Raw genomic sequence first — 25000 nt, 5'->3', positions numbered from 1 at the left:
TAAAGGGAAAGTTCTCCCAATGAATTCACCCTTATTGTTAACATAATAACATATCTCTTTCAAGCGACTTTGAACCAAACCTTCCAACTTACTTGAGCCCGCGAGATCAGCAAAGCCAGGCCATACCCAGGAACCCCACTGGATATCAATGAAGAGATCACTGACGAAATTTAGAAAAAGCCCGTCTGGTATGAGCCACATTTCTCTACTCTCATCCTCTGCGGGCAAAGGATAGCAGCAGTGTCCATAGAAAGCGTCCCCCACCACCCAAGCGGACGTGAGGAGATCACTTCCACAGAAGACACACTGCGGCTGATCCTGGTTATCCTGTTAAACACACATACACAATTCGACAATTCTTAGACCTGGGGGAAACCTAAAATATTGCGGCTCCCAATATATACATTCTGATCTTGGTCTAAGTTTCCATCCGCATCTACTCCATCAATGCGGAACACCTCTACTACGGGAGAGCGAGGGTGTGGTCGCTCTTCCGAGTAGCGGAACCTCTTGGCGGGAGAGTAAAAAAATACATAGATAAAAACCCAAATTACTAAAACCAAGTGGTCGACCAGACATAACCAAAGGAGAATTAAAATTATTCCCCACACTATTAATTTAGTTGTTCGCTATATCCGACACAACAATAAAAAAGCCATATTATAAAATGTATCTAATATTCCACTTCATTACTCACGTTATAAAGGGCGCCTGGTCTTCCAATGATACCTTTACCCAAAGCATTACAAGCCATGGTTAGTTGTTGGTTACTGTTCCGCCAAAAGATTTCAGTGAGAAGTGAGGAAGTCAGGGCTAGGGCGTCTTATTTATAATTGGGTCGATCCCGCCCTTTTCTGAAGCCCATCCTCACTTCTCAATAATTTCCCCTTAGTCGGCCCCCTCATTTTTTCTGCAGCTCGTTGGCCAATAACTGAGCTTTAACCTTATTTGGTGAGGTTTTCTCTTTATAATTTTGGTGGGTAGATAATGCCAAGGTCCCTCTTTTGATAACTGCAACAGCTATAACTGCTGACAGGACAATTCCTGACACTAGCAGGAACCATACTCCTACATCATATAATAAACCATACAGCCCTGTACTTATCCCAGTAACCGCCGTCTCCGCTACATCTTCTACAACTTCCACGGCTGTAGTGGCCACAGTTTTTACTACACCTTTTATCGCCAATCCTATCCTCTCATACCAAGTACATACATGTTCCCCCTTATGATCATATTCGTCACTGTGTCCACAATGCAGCCATCTTTCAGCAGGTTCGTGGCATGTGCCAGGGCCATAAATCTTATTAAATCCCAACCAATCAAACCCTATAACTATATCCCCTTTACAAAGGTTCCTCCTGGGGAAAAACGAAATGAGGGGCCTTTCTACACTTTCTCACCAATTCCTTCCATCTAGGTGATTTATACTGACATGGATTTGCCTTGTTAAAACTAGGACATCCACGTAGCGACCGATGCACTTGGCGGTCGCCAACTACATGTCCTTCACCGGTACAGCCCGGGTATGGACATCCTTGCCACCATTTTTTCTTTGGGCGACCTCTAAGGTCAGATTTTCCCCTGACATGGGTCACTCGTTCTTGCCCGAGCCTTCCCTCACTTAATAAACTCGCATTAAGTTTTTCTAGCTTTTCTGTGGCCACCTGAGCTAATGCCATCATCTTCTCATTACCACTAGGCCTTATTTTTTCACTCTTTTCATCTCTATAGGTTCTACCACTATACATTCTTATCTGTGCACTACTATGACACTCCCCATAAAAAGTACATTTGGGGTGAAGCCGCTTGGCCTCCTCCTCCGTACTCATTGACACTTCCATTCCCAATGAGTATATACCCTCATAAGGTTTCATGGCCATCATTATTTTTACTTTTATCCAGTATCCTGTGTCAGACCTCGTATCTTGTTGAGGCGACACCACTGGACTCACCCTTACTACCGCTGTTTTAGCCTTATATTCCATTTTATCCAATATAGCGTACATTAACACATTACTACTACACATACTACTAATATTTATTACCCTTTCTTGTGGGACGTCAGGTAATGTTTCCATCGGAATATCCCCTCGGGCTAACACACCATTGATTACTGTGGCCCAGGGTACCCTTGGTTCAACTACACACTTAGGTTCAACATATATTAGAGTTGGCGTCGCCTCCGAGCCAACAATAAGCAGAGCCGGGCGATACTCACCTCCTTCTGGCGGCCAGTTGTTGTAAAGCAGCGCCTGAAATCTCGGGTCGCACGTCCTCTCGTTTATCTCCTGTAAGGGAAATCGCTCCAATTAATTATTAAATCAATAATTGTTAATTATTAAATTAATAATCAATTGGCTCATTAATTGAAGGAGACTCAAACTTAATATTTAAATTAAGTTGAGCTTGCCTGCGGAGCACCACATCTCTTTTTGATAATTTTATCAGGATAACAGATGAGAACCTCGTTGAATCAGTCATTAAAATGAAGGTTGTGCCCTTACTACAATTTTGTGAGTTCTTTGTTCAGCTTAGAGGTCACTATAAATTGATGAAACACACACCCAGTAAACCAGGTTTTGAGTTTTGTGCATGTTTATTCTCTACCCTAGGTGGGATAATCTACTTAGAATTTAAAGAAGCAAAACTAACTACTATGATAGGAAATGAAACGAGAACTAAAATAATAAAAATAATCAAAGGAGAAAAAAGAAGAAAAGAGAAACGGTCTTAGCCAAGGTGATAGATTTCTTAAACCAACATGGGACCCACAATCAACCTAGTTTGCACCAATTTGTACTAGGGCGAAGGCCTGCAAAGTTGCACTTACAGATGGGGTTGGTCTGAGAAGCAGGACCCTGGATGGAGACTCGCCAAGCCCGTTTGAAGATAGAATGGAGAAGGTTCAGTTCAGGAGAGGGAGAGACAGGTCGTCCGGCTGGCCAATTGAGCGTCACGGGGTCAACCTGCTGGCTGGGGAGAGGCCCTCTTAGTGGAGGCCTCACGGTGCCTGGAAAGGCACGTCCGTTTGAGCCTTGTGCAGGGACCAAAAGCAGCGTGTTTCGCTGCGCCTGTCGCTACACGCGATGGCTTCTGTGCGTTGCCGTGTGCTGGAGGTTAAGCTAGCTGGGCTAGCCCTTTGTCCGGCAGCCGCGCCGATGGAGACCAGGGAGGAGCCAAGGAGCAGCGAAGAAGCGGGAGCCAAAGAGCAGCGGAGAAGAGAGAGAGAGCAGCAAGCAGGGAGCGTGCTTTTAAATTGTGAGGGCGGCGGCCTCCACACCAGGGGGCCGGTGAGACCACAGTGGAAAGTTACCAGCTGGGGGAGGTTTTTGGTAGACTAATCAGATTGAATCTGGATCCCATGTGTGTTAAGATTCTGAGGTCAGAATTCAACCAATGCAACACGTACAATTGAATACCTCAAATGAAATGTTACCTAGCTTACAATGTTAAAACGTGCATACACATGAAAGTTTAGTGGAGAATCTGCCACTGCAATGGAACATTTTCATGACATTTCATGGAGTCAACATTTCACAAATGGCAAACATAACATTTCATAATTCATTGTTCTGTTACAAAATAAGAAAGTCAAGTTTCTAAGAAGGCTTTTACTGTTCTGATTTGTGTGTGTGTGCGCGTGCGCGTGTCAGTCAGAGCATGTGTGGCTGTGGGGGAAGTTCTTGTGCTCCCCACCCCCCACAGTGGCATGTTCAGGCCACAGGAGCTCAATTCCTTTGGAACTGAGGTTGCAAAAAGTTACAACCGGCCGATAATCGTTACACTCCATAGGCCAATAGGTCAGAAAATCGGAACTCAGCGACTTTATCGGGGTTTCTGCTCTAGTTAGCTGCCACCCTTCGGCCTCCCCAGCTCTTATTAGTGAACCTCTTCCCATTCTCATCCAACAATGTTGACAATACAATACCTTCTCTCCATCCCACATACATTTACAATACTGTGCATCTGTATTCTCTTGCGGGGCTAAATCCCACTGAGCATGCACTTTTATTCTAGGTAGGCTCTTTATTCTACAATACCCACATACCTGTACTTCAAGTATCTTAGCCGTGCCTACCTCGCTCAAATCCGGCTTAAGCTCGTCCAACCAGCCTTCGTTGGATATCTGTTCCACATTCCACTGGCTCCTCGACTCCTCGCTTCCACTACAAATTATGCAGGTCAAGATAGCCGGTTGCCAACTAAAAGCTTCTACTCTATTAACAATATATCCTCTTACTGCATTTATCCAAAGATTAAATGCCATACCAACCATTGTTTCCTTTTCAGTCGTCCGCACGATGACAGCTCCTTTCACCATAACGAGCTTGACAAAGGGCGGAGTGGCTTGTTCCATCTTTTAATTATTTGTCTTACTCCTTAGCTTTAGGCTGAATTAACTGGAATCGGTTTTAGCTGCTCTACCCCTTGGAGCCCCTTCTTTTTTAATCGCACTGTATTTCTGTCTAAAACTTATTCAATAATGTCAGATTGGTCATACTTTGCTTTTACTGCCTGGCTATCAGATGGACCATGAGATTTTATCCACACTCTCTGTCCTACCTGAAATGGGCACTTTCCCTTCTGAGTGTTTTCTGTACTTTGCATTCGTCCTACCTCAGGAGCGACAAAGGGGCGCTGGTTTAACTCCTCTGAAGGGGAAGGTCTATCTACTCTGCTCCTCCCATTCAGGTCCTTGACCAACTCCACCAATTTTTCACTCCATTCTTTTCCATTAGCATTTTTCCCGAGCCAACTTTTAACTAGGCCAATGGTTCGTTCAGCCACGCCATTAGCTTGAGGGGTGTAAGGCGGAGAGTAAGTTCTTATTATTCCCCACTTTTGACACCACCTGTCTATTGTAGCGTTTTTGAAATGAGTTCCATTGTCAGTTCTTAACTCTCTCGGTATGCCTAACCACATACAACCCTCTTCCAGTGTTTTTAGTACGCTATTAGCGTTCGCACTACGCACCGCTTTTAATCCAAAATGTCCTGACATCGAATCAACAAGCACAACAAGATACTTCTCACCTTTAGTGCCGTTTACTCCCATGGGGCCTGCTACGTCCATGCAAACTGATGCCCATGGAACAGTGCTTTTAATCGTCAATCCGTCCACTCGTTGCCCTCGGCGTCCTGCATTATACTTATTACACAAATCACAATTTCGTATAACTGAACGGATTTTCTTTTCTGGGATCCAAAGTTCCAGTTTCTCCAGCTCTCTCTTTGTGGGCAAGGCACCTCCATGGCCTAGCGCTTCATGTACGGCCTTAGTAACCTCACACACAAATTCATTTGGGACCACTTTTCCTCTTTTGGGGTTATTGACCCATTTTTCTGTTCCTACAATTACCAATCTTCTCTCTTGGACGTATTTATCTATTTCATCATTTCCTCTCCAGTGAGCCCCCTCCTTGACGTGGGCTTTCTGGTGAACAACATCGATAGTCATATTTAACCTTAACTCGGCTATTTTCTTCCATAACTCAGCATGAGCAATTTCTTTACTCCTCGCCCCTTCAAACCCATTTTCTTCCCAAATGGATAAGTCCTCTTTGAGCGCCTGAGCGCAATAGTGACTATCGGTTATAAGTCTTACTCGACTCACGTGTAATCTTATGGCCTCTAACAATCCTTCTAACACCGCTGTAGCCTCTCCTGCTTGGGCACTGCCAGGAGTCTGACCTTTCCTGCGGCATATCTCTTTACCATTGTGTTTCAGGATGAAGCCCCAGTGGGCATACTGGTCTTCACCCTTTTTGGATCCATCTGTGTATAGAATCCATTCATATGGTTTCTCCTCACTATTTACAGTTTTCGCCTGTTTTTTAGATATGGATTTTGCTGGTCCTATCTCTAAATCAGGGTCAAGCAGGATATCTTCCCACCTCCCCCATCTCACATTAGTTGCTTTAGTACTTTCTATTGTGTCTTTACGCAAGTATCGATGTACTTGACTCTGCGTAATAACTTTTATACCTTGTCCTTGGGCTAGATCTTTTAATGTTCCCCAATATTCAGCAAGGACCGCTAATTCTCTCTCCTCCTGGGGAAATTTTTTCTCAACATTATTTATAGTGTAAGTCCATAGTGTCACTAAACCGGCACCTTCATTACTAACACTTACCATTGCATTATCTTCATCACATTGTATCTCGGCAACTAACCTCACTTCCAAGCTTCTCGGTTCGAGGCGTATAGCATTTTTTACTGCGTTTTTGAGCCCTTCTAAATTCTCTTGGTCTTTAGCTGACCAAGGCCAATTTTTTGTTTTCTTTTCATTAAGATTCTTACGCAATCGGGCATAAAGGGGTCTCGCAAATTTCTGATAATACGGGACATGATCTCGAACATAATTACACAGTCCTAATATTTTCTGTAGCCCGTTCTCGGAGGTTGGAGGAAAAATCTGTTCTATTTTCTCTCGATACGCTTGCGACAGCCCCAAGTCTTCAGACACTTGGAATCCCAAGTAATCTACCTCAAACCTGGCCAGCTGACACTTCTTAAGATTTAGTTTTAATCCTGCCTCCGTCACTCGTTCGATTACGGCCTGCAGAATCTCCAAATGTTCCTCCTCCGTGTCACTAGCGATGAACACATCATCGATGTAAACTGTGACTGGGAGACCTTCCAAAATATGCAAGACAGCTGATTGAAATACATTCGGGGAGTTCTTATATCCCTGCGGCAACCGCTGCCAAACGTATGCTTTTCCTTTATGCGTAAACGCTGTTTTCCCTTGTGATGCTTTGGCAATTCTCAGGGAAAAGAATCCATTCGCAAGGTCAATACATGATTTATACTTCTTTACTCTTAATGTTTTTAAAGACGCCTGGGGGTTTATGAGGCTCGCTCGGTTAGCCACCGTTCGGCGGTTTAGAGCTTTAAAGTTAATGACTGGCCTCCATCCCCCTCCTACCGCTTCAGGTTTTTTAACAGCTTGAATTGGGCTATTGGTAATAGGGTTTAGTTCTTCACGAATAATGCCAAGTGCTAATAATTCTTTTACAATTACCTCCATTTCGGCCACTGCTCCGGGGTTGAGGGGATATTGCCTTACTGGCGGATGTACCCCCCCAATTATAATATGCACATAATTTGCGCCTAAATCACCGCAATCATTCTTAAAATGTGCGATGGCGGCTTTGTCTAGAATTTCACCTAATTTCTTTTTCCCTTCCAGTGTTAATACACTGTCTTGGATTTGTTGGGCTTTTACGGCAGGTACATCTACTGATTTATACCATTCTTGGTCGGGTATTATTTTTGTAGGGCCTACTTTCACTAATTTCGGTTTTAGTTTTTCCCATCTCTTTTTCGCAACTTGCCTTTTATTTTTAGGTATCTTCATTTCTTCTGCATCTTTTAATGTCAACAAATTGTATGGTCCTAACACCCACACAATTCCCTTCCAAATCCCTACCGGCATTTTGGCAATCGAGCCATCAGCTACTATTACTTTTAGGTGTCCAATTCGTTTTAAGGCTCTACGGGTCATGGACACCTCGGCCCCTGTGTCTACTAAATAGGGCATTCCCTCTACCTTAGCATAAAGGTTATCCCCTATTCTGTAAACCCCTTCTAGGGTGACCCGTGCCTTCGTTTCCATTATTTCCCAGGCCCCCCGGAGGCTGCAGCCTTGCGAGCCTCGAGGAAGGCCTTCCTTTCTTCTGGGTTCAGTTTGTCAAATTCTTCTTTGGGCATATATGCTGGACCTGGTCTTCGCACTGCTGGCTGTTGTCTTGGTTGGGGCCTCGCCTGCTGTCCTGGCTGGGTGGCCTGTCTCTGATTTCCGTTCGTTCTCTGCTGCTGAGGTCTCACGTAGGGGACAGTCTGAACTGGTTGCTGAGCTCCCTGCTGGACCCGCTGTTCGTTAGCTGTCTCTAGCCTACCTTTTTGGCGAACCAACTCCTTCAAGGTCTTAAATTGTTGCACATCACCCTCCATGTCATGTGGTTGGGGTACCGGGTTTGGTACTATTGTAGTTGATCCCAGCTGTGTCACATATTGGGACTGTTGGTTCAAAGAGGTTCTTGGGGCGGCCGGTACCGTTACAGTAACCGCTGCTCCATCATTATCCGAATCTGAATTTAGGTCATCGTCGGCTCTCAGCTCACATTTTGCTTTATTATTTATTGCTTTTTTAAGCCTTCTCAACATAAAATCATGTGCCACCGCCACGTAGCCATCCCTGAAATTCTTAGTCAGGTCTTGGTGAATTAATAATGTGGTATATGGCGGAGCCTGTAAAATGTTAATAGCCTCGCGATAAATTATTCGCATAGTTAGAGGCATTTTACTATCTAGCTTATTGAGCCAGGCAGGTGGATAGGGGCGATTTACTTGCCCTGCCTCGGGTATGTAAGCTTTTCGCCCATCCTTTGTCTCGATCCATCCCAGGTTAAGATCTCTAGCTCCCCTTGCTGAGGATTGGTACACGTCAAACGTAGGTTGAGGATTTTTCTTTCTTTTACTAACTGGTCTTGTAACTATTTTCGGGTTCTGGCCGGGGTTGCCCGGGTCATCTTCTGATGAGGTTGAGTCTTGGTCTTCGTCAGCGGGGTTAGCGCCAATCACGGTCGAAACGGGTTAAAATCTCGTCTGTCACTGATTTAACTCGTTCCTCTCTCTGATTTTTTGATATCACTATCACAAATTCTACTCCCGATGGTGTTGTTACAGGAGTCTTAGCTCTTAGAGTGAACGCTGCTACTGCTATGGACTCAGCCTGTTGCCACTGCATCTTTCCAGTTTTAATCCAATTTACAGCCATCACTATTCTCTCCGCTCCTTCTCCTAACGCTTTGTCGACCCCCCCTCTCCAATGCTTTTGCCATCTCGTCCGCATATTGTGACTGATCGATTTTGGGGTTCCACTCTGTCCCTGGCACGTGTATTATCATGCCGTAGGGAGTGTTCCCGCCACTAGTTTTTGCCGCTATTATTGGCCGCTGATCATCTTTTTGTAATTCTTGTTTAACCTCTAATTCATATTCTTGTCCCGCTTCCTGCCTTAAAATGTTTCCAAGCGCTTTACTATGCGGTTTTAGTGATCTATCTGTTATTATCACTATAGCATCCCCCCGTATTTGCCAGGGGCTTCCCACATAGTGGCACAATATTACACCATTCCCGATTGAAACCCTTTTTGTTTCCTCCGGCAGCCCACCCAGGGGCGCCGTTCTTATCAGGGGAGTCATTTTTACAATTTTTTCTGAGCTTTCATTTTCTGATGCTCCTGCATCCTCTTCATGGACACATGAGCCCATATCAACAAAGCCCTCTTCACCAACGGCCTCAGCTGGCCTTTTCCGTGTTTTTTGTAACTCTTTCTGCTTTTGATCAAATCCCGACTGCTCCCAGAGGTTGAAGCTTAATGCTTCAGCCCCCTTGGGATTTGCTAATTCCACCCTTATCTGCATTTTCTCAGCGAGGGTTTTTATCGTCGAGTCCCACTGGACTCCGGTACTAGTTACTTCCCCTACGTTATACACATCCAACAACACAGTCCACCAGTGGACCCAACGGCCCACCGTCCCAGGGGTGCATCCCTCCTGGGGGTGGTTTATTACTATTGTTGCTATGCCCATTACTTCGGGAAATTCACTCACAAACACCCCAGTTTCCTTCACCGACCTTTCCACCTCCGCTGGGAGGTCCGTCGGAAGGATTGAAGGATTGCTTACTTCCAGGTGCCTTCTTGCTCCTGGTGGCCATCGATCTACACCTTCGCCCAGTAGCATAACCACTACTGGTATATCTGGTTGTTCTAGAGGATGGGGTGCAGGCATTGACCCTGCTACCCTCTCTGTAGGGCTGGGGGGCTTTCCCCTCCCATTTCTCCCTATTATTCTTTCCATTACTTCACTAGCGTGTTTTATAGCCCGCTTTGCTTTCTTATTGTAGGAGTGGAGCGATCTATTTCCGAAGCCTTCCCCGCGCGCTTTTTGGGTTCAGGGACGTACTTTAGCTCCTGGCTACTCAGCTCCGTACCCGTGTACGTTGCCTCTACCTCTATCGGGACTACCGCCTTCGGGTTTCCTACCTTTACTCGTCGGCGGATGTCCTCTCTCGAACGGTGGGGTGTGTTATTTCTTTTAGGTCGGTTGCAATCCTTCCCGCTTCTCCTTTCCGGGATGTGGATTTCTTCTTGTGTCAATGGACACTCCTGTTATGGAACCGAAAAAGGCTGCCTCCACTAGAACATTAGTCTAGTGGAAACACCTACCTTCTCTCCTTGGTTCTTGACGACTTCCTTCTTGGGCCAATGGACACTCCTGTCAGGGTACCGAAAAAGGCTGCCTCCACTAGAACATTAGCCTAGTGGAAACACCTACCTTTCCTCCTTGGTTCTCGACGACTTTCTTCTTGTGCCAATGGACACTCCTGTCAGGGTACCGAAAAAGGCCTCTTCCACTAGAACATTAGCCTAGTGGAAACACCTACCTTTTCTCCTTGGTTCTCGACGACTTTCTTCTTGTGCCAATGGACACTCCTGTCGGGAACCGAAAACTTAAAATTTTTCCAAAAACTCCAGGAGAAAAGGCAAGAGACAGGGAATCAGGGTTAGGTTTGCAGCGTCAGCCTCTGACACTGAGTCCGCTATCCAAGATAAGGGACTATAAATATCTTCAGGCACCCCGCAATAACTAAGCAAAGAGTATGGTAGTTTTGCTACAAATGGATACCTGAGATAACAAACCAATAAAATGGGCAACCGCACCCAATATGGAAAGCCTAAATGGCGCAAACCATAGTTTAACATCACAAGGTTAGAAGAGACTGCCTCTCTCCGAGCAGCCTCTCAACATTAACTCTAACTGTTCAAGCCCTCCTTCTTTTTGTGGACAGGCCTGAACCACCCCTTGACTCAGCCCCTCCCTCAGGAAAGCGCGGCGCAGCGCGCTCTACTAGGTACACTATCAGTACCTTCACAGCCGACCAGAGCAGCAGGTCGCTGTTAAAACCCATTCACTTTGAATGGCCTTCTCACACTCAACCTCTCTTAGAGTGCAAGTCTCCTGGGGGAGCCAGTCACCGTTCCTTTAACACAAAATAGTACAATCAACTTCAACTAAAAAATCACACTAGATTTTCACAATTAAAGAAGTTCTTTTCCATGAAACACTATTCATCAAAGAGACTATTTTGTGTTAGCTCAGGGTCGTATGACATGACAATTTATCAGCGAGTTCGCTATCAGCTCTAAGCACTGTGCCCTCCGCTCAGAGCCGCGCTCACTCGGGTTCCTGTTTGGGCCTCGATCGATCCCGATTTTGACAAAAATGAGTCAATCGAAGCCCTACGTTATGGGCGCCACATGTCAACTTCCGCTTACCCGCAGGACTTAAATCGGGAAATATGTCCTGATCGACTCTCCAATTAAAGGGTTAGAAATTCCCCTTTTTCCTCACCAGCTCTAAGGCGTCAGCGTGAGGAGACGGGAATTAGATAAGCCGATATATCAAAGTGGATTCACCTAGGTTTGTTCACTGTCTTCTTATCATGAGGCCAATCCGTTTTCATCCTCCTATCAATCCTGAGTGAGTAACCACACACACAGAGCCCAGGAATGATAATCTGAACACCTCACTTAAATTGGCAGCTCCACTTTTCTAAGTTGTTTGCATTTGTTATTGACCTAGTAATTTAATAATCCTTGTTAGGATCATACGGACTTGTTACATATCAAGCTGGAGTATTTGACTTTATTAATACAGATGGAGACACTCATTAGATGTTATTCGAGTGCACTTACCTTTTTCCAAACGTCCGTTGCCGTCGTGTCCTTCTCAAAGAGGGGAAAAAATAATATTGATGCGGACTTATAGAACGTCCAAAAATAAAAATAAAATCAAAGACAAATAATAAGGTCTTATAAAACGACCTTGAACTTATAAAATGTCCAACAAAAAAATAAAATAAAAATTAAAAAGAAACAAATAAAATAATTAATTCACAACTGGTTTTTCAATTATTTTATTTGGTCTTATAAAATGACCTCGGACTTATAAAAATGTCCCCAAAAAAATAAATAAAACTTAAAACAAACAAATAAACTAATTAAATCACAATTAGTTTTTCAATCATTTTATTTGGTCTTATAAAATGACCTCGGACTTATAAAACGTCCAAAAAGAATAAAATAAAATCAAAACTAAATAAAATAAAGACTGACAAAACAATAAAATGATTGACTCAAAAATTGTCTTTTAACATTTTTATTGTCAATAATAAAATAACCAATATAAGTCATAAAAATCACATTTAATGATAAAACCTTAAATCAATCAAAATAAAATAAAATAGAAAACAGGAGATCAAGAATAATATAACCTTTTACAAAAGCTTTCTAAGATTGATCATTTCTCGGAAAAGCTTAAGACCTGATTCACAATAAGATGTTTTTGGCTAAAAATAATTTAAAGATATGAGAGTGTATTAAATGGCCCCCACCCTAACTCGCGATTAGTCATTCATATCTTCCTATTATACATCATTATTGATAAAAGTTTTGTACTTTACCCAATCAGTGAAGAATATTCCATTCACGGCTAAAGAATCCAAGTTCCTTCGTAAAAAAATCTTAAAATCCAACAGCAGTAAATCCATCTTCAGAAATACACTCCATCCAGACCACATCGCAGGGAAAAAGGGCGTCGATCCCAGCTGGTGACGACTTTTTATCACTTTGGGTCATATCACTGATTTCTTCCGGTGAGTGTCCTTCCGCATCTCCTCATATCAATGCGCACTTGTTGAGACTCATTCTCAGTAATTTTCCACAGATGAGTCAAGAGGATATGTCATGAATACTTTACAATTGAGTCATAGATACACAACGTTGAATGAAAACATGAGTCATACATACTTTACACATGAGTCATAACACACAACGTTGAATGAAAATATGTCAAAGGTCATGGCTCTATTCGACAATGATAAATGTTAAAATAAATAACATCATAGATATATTAATTAAGCAAGCATGAATAACATGTATATTGACATGTTAATCCCAAATTCTCTCAGGGAACTTAACAGGTTAATTCTAGTTCTTGTTTCACATCTTGTATATCATTGTTGAATCAAACAATACATACAGGTAATCTTTTCAATGCAGTTACAGCAATATTATCAGCGATAAAAGACAGTATCGCTTGTAAATAAAAGAAAAGAAAAGAAAAGAAAAGACAGCAAAACTTCATAGTTGGGCTCAATGTGCTGTAAACATTGCTCCAAAAATCAGGTTAACAATTGTCGAATATAGATTGTGTTGTGTGTATAATTACTTAATTCAGGATATCATTTATCTATTTATCTACACTTATGGCCTTATAAGGAATGTATGTCCGTTTGTTGAGTGGGTGGCTTAGTTGTACAGGTTTGGCGGCATCTGGTGGTTACTTTGAGGAACTACACCCAGAGGCCAAAGAATAATTCTCGGTCCTACAGACACCAATTGGTCTCTAACTAAGAATTGAGTCTAGCCCATTAATTTGTTATCTCATTTTACGTGATATGGCGTTTCATCTGACCCTACTCAATCTACTCAACAACACTTCAACAATATATATATATATATATATATATATATATATATATATGTATGTATGTATGTATGTATGTATATATATATGTATGTATGTATATGTATATGTATATGTATATATATATATGTATGTATATGTATATGTATATATATATATATATGTATGTATATGTATATGTATATATATATATGTATATATATGTATATGTATATATATATATGTATATATATGTATATGTATATATATATATGTATATATATGTATATATATATATGTATACGTTTGGTGGCCAGGAATTGACAAACAACTAGAAGATCTAGCTAAGGGCTGGCTCAGGATGTCATCAAATCCAGAATGCACCATCACCAGCACCTCTTCACCTCTGGGAATGGCCGACAGCGCCGTGGCAACGTGTGCATGTTGATTTTGCTGGGCCATTTATGAACTCCATGTTCCTGATCACTGTTGACGCTCATTCCAAGTGGCCTGAAGTGATACGGATGAAGTCAACTACATCAGAAAAGACTAAGTGCTCTCCGGTCCATCTTTGCAAGAAATGGCTTGCCTGAACAACTTGTGAGCGACAACGGACCACAGTTCACGTCAGAAGAGTTCAATACATTTATGAAGAAAAATGGCATCAAGCATGTCAAAACAGCTCCCTACCATCCAGCAACTAATGGGTTAGCTGAAAGATATGTTCAGACCTTCAAAAAGTCCATTAAGGCAATGGACAAGGAGAACATTGCAATTCAACACAAGGTGGACAGTTTCCTCTTCATCTACCTGAAACTCTGTTCATGCAACAACAAACCAAACACCTGCAAAGTTAATGATGGGAAGAAATCTCAGGTCACGCATTGACCTCCTTAAACAAACTTACGGAGGGACGTGCAGAACAAACAATTCAGCAATCTGCCAAGCAAGGCTACCAGAAACTTTGAAATTGGACAGGAAGTCCTGGCACGTGACTACAGAGGAGACAAATTGGCCCCTGCAAAGGTTCCCACAAGAACAGGTCCACTCACTTACACAGCTGATGTTGGCGAACAAACTTGGAGACATCATGTGGACCAGATGCTGGACGCACAACCAAAGAACAACTCACCACCTACAGATCCAATCTCCAATGATGACCACACCTCTGCCAGCGACACATCACCTGCAACAGGAACCCTTGCTCCAGACAAAGTATCTTGCCCTCCACAAGTCCAGAGGCGTTATCCCGAACGTCATAGAACACCCCCCAAAAGATTGGACTTGTAACATTATTTATTACATAGTCTGGTCTGTGTTTTTGGTTAGTGTGGACTGTTTGAGGTTTAGACACACGTTCACATTCATAGATGATAATGTAAGAAATTAAGATAAAAATGTTCTAACAAATTTGATCTCTAAATGCATGCACGATGTTACAATGTAAATGTTCTATGAGGTATATCTCTAAAGAAGCAGGAAATGTAGTGTATGGATCTACTTTTTAGAGCGTAGTTACCAGCTCCTCTAATACACGTCACTGTACACATGCGCGGAGTGATTCATCTTGCCCATTGGCTGTGATTTGCCTCGAGTCCGCTTCAGTAAAGAGTTGCATTTAAACCCAAGCTTCGATTGGTCTCCTCATTAAGTTGTTAAAGACACAACAGTTGTGACAATCAGTGGTACTTGTCGGTGTTGTCTTTGCTTGTGTAAAGCACATTGATTTGTCTTGTGTATGAAATGCGCAAAAGAAAAAATGCCTTTACTCGGCCATAACACAATCTATCTGATTATGTTTGCAGATTGCAAGGAAGCGACACAAAGTTATCAGTACTTTTAAGAGTCCACTGGGACAAACAAGGCCACTACCTCAACTGAAGCACATCACTTTGATGCCACTGTCACAAATTAGAAGAGTTCTGGACCTGCAGGACACAGAAGGTGAGATGACTGCATGTACACATTGAAAAATAGCTATACTAAAATCAGTGATAACGAATGTTGGGGGTTTGAACGGCTATGATTGACGAAAGATGCTTTATTTTTGCTTTTTTTTATTTATTTTTTTTTACAATGAACAAATGAACAAATAGTATACACAGCATGTAGAAAAAAATAATATAGACGTTGTATATAATATAAACAACACAAAACATGCCATGGAGGTTTCACAAGATTAAAAATAGAAGCGAAACACTAGAGCTGCGAGTAGCTTTCAAGGGCCCTCGCAGCTCGGCCCACGTTGGGGTACTGGCATGTTGGAAGCAGAATTTCTTCGAAAATGGCATAATAAACCTTTACATGTGGAATTTTTTTGCCAGGTGTAATGAGTGTGTAAAGCTCAATGGGTTTTGGTGAATGTTAACATGTGCAAAATTCAGTGTCCTTTTTTATTTTTAGGCAATGAGTTGCCCTGATTGATATTTTTTGAAAAAGTATATATACACTATCGTTGGTTGTACTCATTGAACAATGTTGCTTTTATTGCCCATACAGGCTATCAAAAATAAATAAAACAAAATAAAAAGTACATATGTTTGGATAGGTCTGATGCCAGTGAACATTTTGAGCAGTGGAAAGTAAAAGAATATTCATAAATGACTTCGTTATCACACTTATAATGAGTTTACAAATTTTGTACAAAATACCGTATGTGGGGTATTTTTTTTATGCCTCAAGGTCTAGGTGGCGCTATATTTGTTGTCATCGCGATACCTTCAGGCCTTGACTATACACATACATGTCAAGTTTGGGATTTTTTTGGAGCATGAACCAGGGAGCGATATCCTTTTTCATTGCTTAAGGAAAAATTTGATGCCCTGCCCTCATCATATAGTATTTCTAAAAGTCAAGATTTTTGTCCCCTGTTGTTGGCTCAGGTTTTGACATGGTCCAGGTCAAGTTTGAAGTAAATTAGTTTGATACGTGTAGGAGAAGTGGGCAAAAGTATGCCCCCTGTAAATGTACAAAAATCGACAAAAATGGGACATTTAAAAATTCGTAGCTCACTTCCTGTTCATTTTAGCATTTGGGTCCAAGAGACTTTTTTTTTTTTTTTTTAGGTCTTGGGCTCCCTCGTACACCTAAAAATTTCCGTTGCTCTTGCTTAAACGTACAACCGGGGCTGCTTTGTTAAAAATTTGTAGGGGGCGCCATTGAGTCATTTTTCTAAAAATAGCACAATCCACGATAAAATATTGCTCATATTGCCAGGTCTTATGTGTGTGTCAAGTTTCATGAGTTTCTGTGCATGTTTAGGCTTGTGTTGTTCCGATACCGATACTGGTATCGGCAGAGGTGCCGATACTGCATAAAAACAGTGGTATCTGTATCGGTGACTACTCACAAGTAACATGCCGATACCATTAATTCCAACGCTAATATAGGATTTTGGATGCAGCATCTTGTGACTTGCTCGTGCACAACATTCACTGATATATGACATGTTCACTGCATGCCGATCTAAGATATCCTATTGGCCCTTGAATGCTCTGAACCAATGGCAGGACAGCTTTTTATGTTGAGGAAAAAAAATCTCAAGTATCGGTATGTATTGGTATCGGCCGATACTGCAAAGCTGGGCATCGGTATCGGTATCAGGAGCCTAAAAACGGTGTCGGAACAACACTAGTTTAGGCCCTCAAAATTGGTGTTGTTTTCTTGACGAACAGTGCTTAGCCACGCCCACAGCGATTTGCGAAAACTCACAAACTTTGTGTTGTGACATGAAGGCCGAAACCTTCATCTGAGCAAATATGAGGTAGGTCCAGTTAACGTGGTTGGAGAAAAACGTTGAAGAAAAATCATAAGAAAAAAAATTGCCATTAGGTAGTGCTATCAGTAAGATGAAATAGAAGTTCGTAGATGTCTTAAGGGCTGGACTCTCATCAAATGTGTGAAATTATGAGAAGATAGGATCATCTCGGTCAAGTTAAAGCAGCTTTTATTGTCACGAAAAATCTTCAGACTTTGCAGCACCGCCATGGCCACGCCCTTTGGTGAAAAGTTACAATATTCGGTGTGGGGATGGATCAACATCTTAAGGCTTTTCTGACCAATTTTCAACTGGATCTCTTCAACGAGCTCGACACAGTAGCTAAAAAAGGAAAGTATGACATTTATTGTCACCACTAGGTGGCGCAATATGTATAACTGAATTTTATCATATGGATGTTTTCAGGCCGTGACTATTAAGTTGCATGAGATGTTTGGGATTTTTTGGAGCTTGTACATGGGAGTTATTAAGCATTTGCCCTTTCTGGACAAATGAAATTTTAAAGGCAATATTTGATGCCCCGCCCCCGTCAAATAGTATTTCGAAAAGTCAAGATTTTTTTGCCCAGTTGTTGTCTCAGGTCTTGAGATGATACATGCCAAGTTTGAAGTCAATCGGATGAAAACTGTTTGCAGAGGGGGAATAAGCATGATCACAGTGAATGGGCCAAAATTGGACATTCAAAAATTCATAGCTCACTTTCTGTACATTTTAGCTACATGGTCCCAATTTACTTTTTTGTGCGTCTTAGGGTGCTACACGTGTTTTTAATTGGGGGAGAAAAAAAAATCCCCCTCAAAAAATGCTGGGTACTTCTTCGCACCTTTCAGCCAACACAAGGCTTGAAATAATCTGTTACGCATAGCAGTTTGCGTGTCTACATGAGGTGCATTATAGCCTCATTAGAACAAGGATTTTTAAGTTTTTCGAAAAATTGAACGGCAGGGGCTCCAAAAGCTTCGCTGGGATGCTTACATTACCTACAAGAGGGTACTCAAGTCGTTTCTACTAGCATAGCAGGCTAAATACTACACATAAATATGTTGCGGTTTCGCTCCTAAAATTAGTAATGATAGACTCCACGGCGGCATATAAAACTTGCAAGTATCAAGGAAGCGATATGCTATGCTCATGGGTTAAAGTTATCGTGGATGGGTCATTAATGTGCTTGGGTGATCGATTCCACTTTTCACAAAAGTCTCGTTGGAACAGCATTAAAAGTGGAGCGTGTCCAACTATGAACTAGCAGGAAATTTAATGAGCATCTATCTGGAGAGATAAACTAATGCTACACGCTTAGCAAATTCATGCGACACAGTAAACAGGAAGTGATGTGATTTTTACAGCGTCACGTATGTCAGCCAGGAGGAGGACTAAATGTTTAATATAGATAAGCGAGCCATGGATGGATATCTTAAAGTGTATACATTTTTTTTTTTTTACCATGATTATTTAGAAACGTTTTCAATGAACAACATACAACAAGCAGTGACAATCAATTTCTAGTAATCGTCTGCTTTCAAATGTCACCTTGACACCCAAGACAAAACATGTACACACACCCACATCCAGAGAAAGAAACAAAAAAACAGGAAAATTAAAATCACAGCAAAGAACTGTACATCAATTTGTACATTTGTATACTCTGCACGTGTACAGTTTCCAAAAACATATACTATACATATTCCCATACATACATATAAAGACAAAAACACATTGAAGTACTTATCCAAATTTTCCCTTTCTTTTTTTTTCTACACCAAAGTCCACGTATACCTCAAATGATGACTGAAGGAAAGGAGTAGGGGTCTAGCTTAATTTCAAGTGTTCTAAAATTGGCTTCCATGCAATGCAAAACTTTTGGGTGTTCCCTGATACCTCATATCTCAATTTTTCTATGTGTAACACTCCTATAAATTCCCTAAGCCAAGTTTCAAAGTGGGGTGGGACGTCAGACTTCCATAATTTTAAGATACACCTTTTGGCTATTACCATGCCATAAGCAACCACAAAAGTCTTACCATGACCCAATTGTTGCAATGCATCCGAGAAACCAAACAGAGCAATCATGGGGTCAGGGTCAATGGTTATTTTGAATACTTGAGAGTACCATCTAAATATTGAAGACCAAAAACCTTGAATCCTTGGGCAGAGCCAAAATTGATGTGCTAATGTACTATCCGCTATCTTACATCGTTCACATAGAGGTGATGTTTGTGGGAATATTTTGTTTAACCTCACCTTTGAATAATGTAACCTAAGAACTACTTTATACTGAATTATCTGTAGCCTAGAGTTAACAGAACATCTTTGAATGTCACTCAGCGCTCTCTGCCATGTATCCTCCGTAATTGTAGTGTTGAAATCTTCTTCCCATTTTTGCTTAATCAACGACGTGGAACGAGTATATTTGCTCAGAAAGAATTTTACTAATGAAGAGATTAAACCTTTGGATTCTGGGGGCCCCATCAATATTTTAAACAAGTCATTTTCCAGAGGGAAACAATTAAATGTTGGGATATTTTGTCTAACATAATTGTAAAAATCTAAAAAAAAATGACCCTTAGGCAAATTATTTTTTTTGTAATTCAAATGAACAGAATGTGTCTTCAAAATACAAATTTTTAATCGACTCTATACCAATCCTGCTCCATTCTCTAAAAACAGGATCTATAAACGATGGAGCAAAAGCATGATTATGCCACACTGGAGCATGTATGGTCGTGCTTGGGAGATTGCAGAATTTTCTAATCTGCAACCAGATTTTCTGAGTATGCAGAATAATGAAATGTTCTCCTCTCTGAGCGGACAATGGCCTAGGCGAGGAAAAAACAATTGCCCTAAGAGAGGTTTTTGGGACTAAACTATGTTCAATTGTCAACCAAGAGGGAACACTGTCTAATGACACCAAGTCTTTATTAATCTGCCAATACACCATGACTCTTACATTAGCTGCCCAATAATAATGTAAGAAACAAGGCAGGCCAAGACCGCCACATTCCTTAGGCTGCTGGAGGTATTGTTTTGCAATTCGATGCGCCTTTTACCCCCAAATGAAAGGCAAAATAACAGAGTCAATCAACTTAAAATACTTTTTTGGGATATACACGGGAATATTCTGAAATAAATAAAGAAATCTTGGTAGGGAGACCATCTTAATTGTATTAATTCTACCAATCATGGATAAAGGTAGCGTTTTCCACTTTTCTATGTTTCTCTTTTAGGGCATTTAATCTTTCAGTAAAATTGTGTTTAAATAGAGAATTTGGGTTTTTTGTAACTTTGATACCTAAGTATCTAACTGTATCCGAAATCTTAAACTGAATCGAAGCTGCAAATTCAGGCTCTAAATCTGTTGTAAGGGTCATCAGGTCACTCTTCTGCCAATTAATGGTATACCCAGATACTGCACCAAAACTATTAATTAAATCTAACAGATTGAGAATAGAGTACTCAGGATCTGAAATGAAAATGGCAATGTCATCAGCATAAAGTGATATTTTATGGTTAACTCCCGCAATCACTATGGGTTTAATGAGTGGATTTTCTCTTATGCTGATGGCCAGGGGTTCAATCGCCAAAGCGAATAGCAGTGGTGAGAGCGGGCACCCCTGACGAGTGCCCCTCTCCAACATAAACGGACACGATCTATCTTGGTTTGTAACAATTGAAGCAGAGGGGCGTAAATACGCTAACTGAACCCAGGATACAAAGGATTCACCTAGGCCAAATCTTTCTAGAACCTTAAACAGATATCCCCACTCGACCCGATCAAACGCCTTCTCAGCATCTAGATATAAAATAGCTTGTTTTGAACCCAATGGAAATTTATAGTATGTTATATTTAGCACCCTTCTAGTATTAAAAAAAAGAATATCTGTTGGGGATGAAGCCAGTCTGATCTTTATGCACAATGGACTCAAAACATACATTTAATATATTAGCAAGTATATTTGTAAAAATCTTACAATCCAGATTTAACATAGAGATTGGACGATACGATGCAGGATTTGAATCATCTCAATCAGGTTTTAGAAGCAGGGTTATATTTGCGTCATATAAAGTGGCAGGAAGTGCTTTTACTTCCATAGAGTGTAAGAACATTCTAAGCAGGAGTGGGGATATCTGTCCAGCGAACTTTTTATAGAATTCTGGTCCATACCCGTCGGATCCCAGAAGCTAATGATTTAATGGCGTCTGAAACCTCCATCATGGTCAGAGGTTGATTTAAGGCCTGGCATGAGGTATCGTCCAATCTTGGAATGGGGACATCCTTCAACCAGGAGTCCACATTCCCTTGAGCCTGTGACCTGTACAACTCCTTATAAAAGTTAGCAAAACGTTCATTTATTGACTTTGGGAGTGTGAGTATTTCTCCAGCACTAGATTTAATTCTACGTATGGCCCTACTATTTTGTTGACTAAGTTGTCGAGCTAAGAGAGTATGCGGCTTGTCCCCAAGCTCAAAATAACGCACACGTAAACGAGAAATTTGGGCGCCTACTTGTTTCGTTAAAATTGTATTATATTCATATTTAAGTGTAAGAATTTCTTTTTTTTGTCTATAGTGTTTCCAATTGTGATACCTTGTCATCAATCTCCCGCAGCCGAGAATTTCTCATTTTCCTTTGTGAGGCCTCATATGAAATTATATGTCCCCTCAAGACCACTTTAAAGGTTTCCCATAAAATGGAGTCTGATGTATCCTTGGTGTCATTAGTGAGAGTAAAATCCTCAATTCTTTGTGTTAAGTATTTACAGAAGTCTGGGTCATTCAATAAATATGACTGCAATCTCCAAGGTGACTTTCTTTTTGGCACATTAAAATCAAAGACCACACTAGTAGGTGCATGGTCCGAAATCAAGATGTTATGGTATTTACTATTAATGACATTCGGTAGGAGCCTAGAATCTAACAAAAAAAAATCAATTCGGGAATAATAATTATGCAATTTAGAAAAAAATGAATAATCTCTATCTGTAGGGTGTTGTAAACGCCAGACATCAACTAAATTGGTAGAGGAAATAAGACCATTCAAGGCTACAGAAGCATTTGAAGGTGCAGATTGTTTTTTAGAAGATCTATCCAAGTGCCAATCCAAAACCACATTATAATCTCCTGCGATTATTAGAGTGGTGTTTGCAAAATCTGGAATTTTGTCAAAAACTTTGCGAAAAAACCCTGCATCATCTACATTCGGACCATAAATGTTCACTAATGTAACATGCACAGAATACAGTTTTCCAGTTACAATCAAGAACCTTCCATTAACATCACTAACAGTTTTTTCATGTTCAAAAGGAATGTTCTTCTTTATTATGATAGCGACCCCTCGTGCTTTACTTGAAAAAGTTGAATGGAATATCTGCCCCGCCCAGTTGCATTTCAAACGTCTCTGATCCTGTGGTCTAATATGGGTTTCTTGTAAGAAACAAATATCTGAAAACAGAGATTTTAAGTGTGCAAAAACTTTAGCCCTCTTAACTCTTTGCAATCCGCCGACGAACTAGTTCGTCATGTGACACCCGGTGGGCGTCACCCGAAGACGAAAAAGTTCGTCAAATGTGTTTGTTTTTTTTTTTTATGAATGGGTGGATGAGACGTGTGGGTCTCTTGATATTAAGCCCGTGAAGCACTGTAGTGACGAACTGTGCCCTCTTGATGGCAGTGATGGTCTCTTTACACGAGAAGGATGTGATTTCCTAGTAGAGGCGGAGTGTTGTGGAGTGGTGGGGGCCGGTGGCTGGGGGAGAAAAGACGAGTGCTAACGGCGGCTAACCGGAGGCCGCTAAAAACAAAAGCTCACGCTTTTGAGCAGAGCGTTTGTCACGATCGGTCAAGAGATGACCAATAGCCCTGCCAGCCCTTTTTCTTTTCGGTTATTGTTTGTCAAAATTGTATGATGTAATGTTTGATTGTCAACAATGTTGTCCGAAAGGAAAAATGAACAAATAAATCAAAAGATCAAGGAGCCGGATTCTGCATAAGAGAGTGTGAAAAGCGACAAAAACGTCACGGGTGCCCACTTCAAAAGCCACCGCCTTCGGCGTTCTCTGAGACACGGAGTGAAAGTTTGCATCGTCGTATCTCTGACCAGTCCACATCATCTGACGAGGAATCCGTGACGAATTTGGCGAACTCGAGCCGCCTTCACCAGTTAAACAGATCAATTCAAGTGTGGCAAAGGTAGCAGCAGCAGCGATTTATCCCCGAAAGCTCCTGGAAGCCCCGGAGGTAAGCTAACGTTTAGCATTCTGTAAATCGAGTGATCACAATTGTACTAGTTCAGTATATTGAATGTGACAGGGATGAAATGACTTGGATGGATGAGAATATTCACAGACATGCTTCTGTATACTGTATGTGCAATGTCTGTAACCTCGTACTAACTAACGCATGTTGCACAACATTCGATTACAGTTGGGGCAGCGTACACAAATGGCCCCTTCGCAGTCACACGCAGTGCGACCGAGAGGTAAAAAAAAAAATCACAATACCTTGCAACAATAATAAAAATTACATCTTGATCACAGTATTTTCTGTAATTTACAGAAGCAGCTACTACACTGGCAGAGGCACAAGCGTGTGAACATCTTGCAGTGTCCCCCTGAACGCAGAAGAAAGCTTCACACGCGATCACACAAAAGACACTACTGGGTTTCAAAACAAAACCCATGCACCCATTCATGCATGCATATTTTGTAAATAACCCCAAATTTGTAAATAGTTTATCAAATGTGAAAATGGAGCTGTTATTTCCCTGTATAGTACGTAAATAGCGCACGAGCACGCACGCACACGCACGAGCACGCACACACGAGCACGCCCACACACATGCACAAACATTCCTGTAAATAATCAACATTTTGTAAATAGTTTGTGAAATGTGAAAATATTGCTGTTTACACACGCTATCAGATATGTAAATAAATCCTTATTTTGCTATCAAAAACACTTTTTCATTTTTTTTTTTCATGTTTTATGGAACCAAAAAATATTACTGTAAAAGTCACTGTTTTGCAGAAAATGCATCATTTCACAAAAAGCTTCATTTCTCCTTATTTTGCCCGAGATTCTTGAATTATGTCAAATCAAGCCATTTTCAAATGATTACTAAAGAACAGAATAAGGTAGAATCATACTTTTTTTTTCTAATGAAAGAGGAGACCCCAATCTTTCAAACGGCATGTCTATTTAGTCATAGCACACAATATTCTAATAAGCATTGAAAATGGGTGAAAATATGCGAAATCTGGTGGGATTCTGGAGTTACCTTGTCAGAAAATGCGTGGGATTGAAAGAGTTAATAAGGGTACCCAAACCCCTCACATTCCAACTAACCATATTGACCCCCCTATCTTTCTTATTAACCACTGTCATCAAAAATGAATGTTCCTCTTCTTTGGTAAAATTGAAATAAAATAAAAATATCCAACTTCACAAAATGTTACCTGGAACGATCATTCAATATAACCTGAGAACTTCCAAAGACCGAATGTAGTTCACATGACATCAGTGTCCGGCGCCAAAGTTCTCTTCAGTCATCCTCGTTGGTCACCAAGTTGTCCGCGAAAATCCTCGCCTCCTCCGGCGTGTTGAATGTAGTTGTCACGTTGCCATGGGTAACCCGAAGACGCGCAGGATAGATGAAACCCGTGCGATGACCCGCAGCCTTCAACTT

At 41.3% G+C, this 25000-nt stretch overlaps 1 protein-coding gene across 3 annotated transcripts in view; it reads left to right on the top strand.

Annotated features, from left to right (window-relative positions):
- ect2 (epithelial cell transforming 2) overlaps positions 1-25000 on the top strand; it is a 334206-nt gene that overhangs the window by 267039 nt on the left and 42167 nt on the right. For all 3 annotated transcript variants that reach the window (XM_077534330.1, XM_077534329.1, XM_077534331.1), the window contains one exon: positions 15346-15484. In XM_077534330.1, coding sequence (XP_077390456.1) covers positions 15346-15484 — 139 coding nt within the window. The remainder of the gene's footprint in view (positions 1-15345; positions 15485-25000) is intronic.

The sequence above is a fragment of the Festucalex cinctus genome, chromosome 10, assembly GCF_051991245.1.
Source record: "Festucalex cinctus isolate MCC-2025b chromosome 10, RoL_Fcin_1.0, whole genome shotgun sequence".
Lineage (NCBI taxonomy): Eukaryota > Metazoa > Chordata > Actinopteri > Syngnathiformes > Syngnathidae > Festucalex > Festucalex cinctus.
This window is presented reverse-complemented; position numbering and strand designations above follow the sequence as displayed.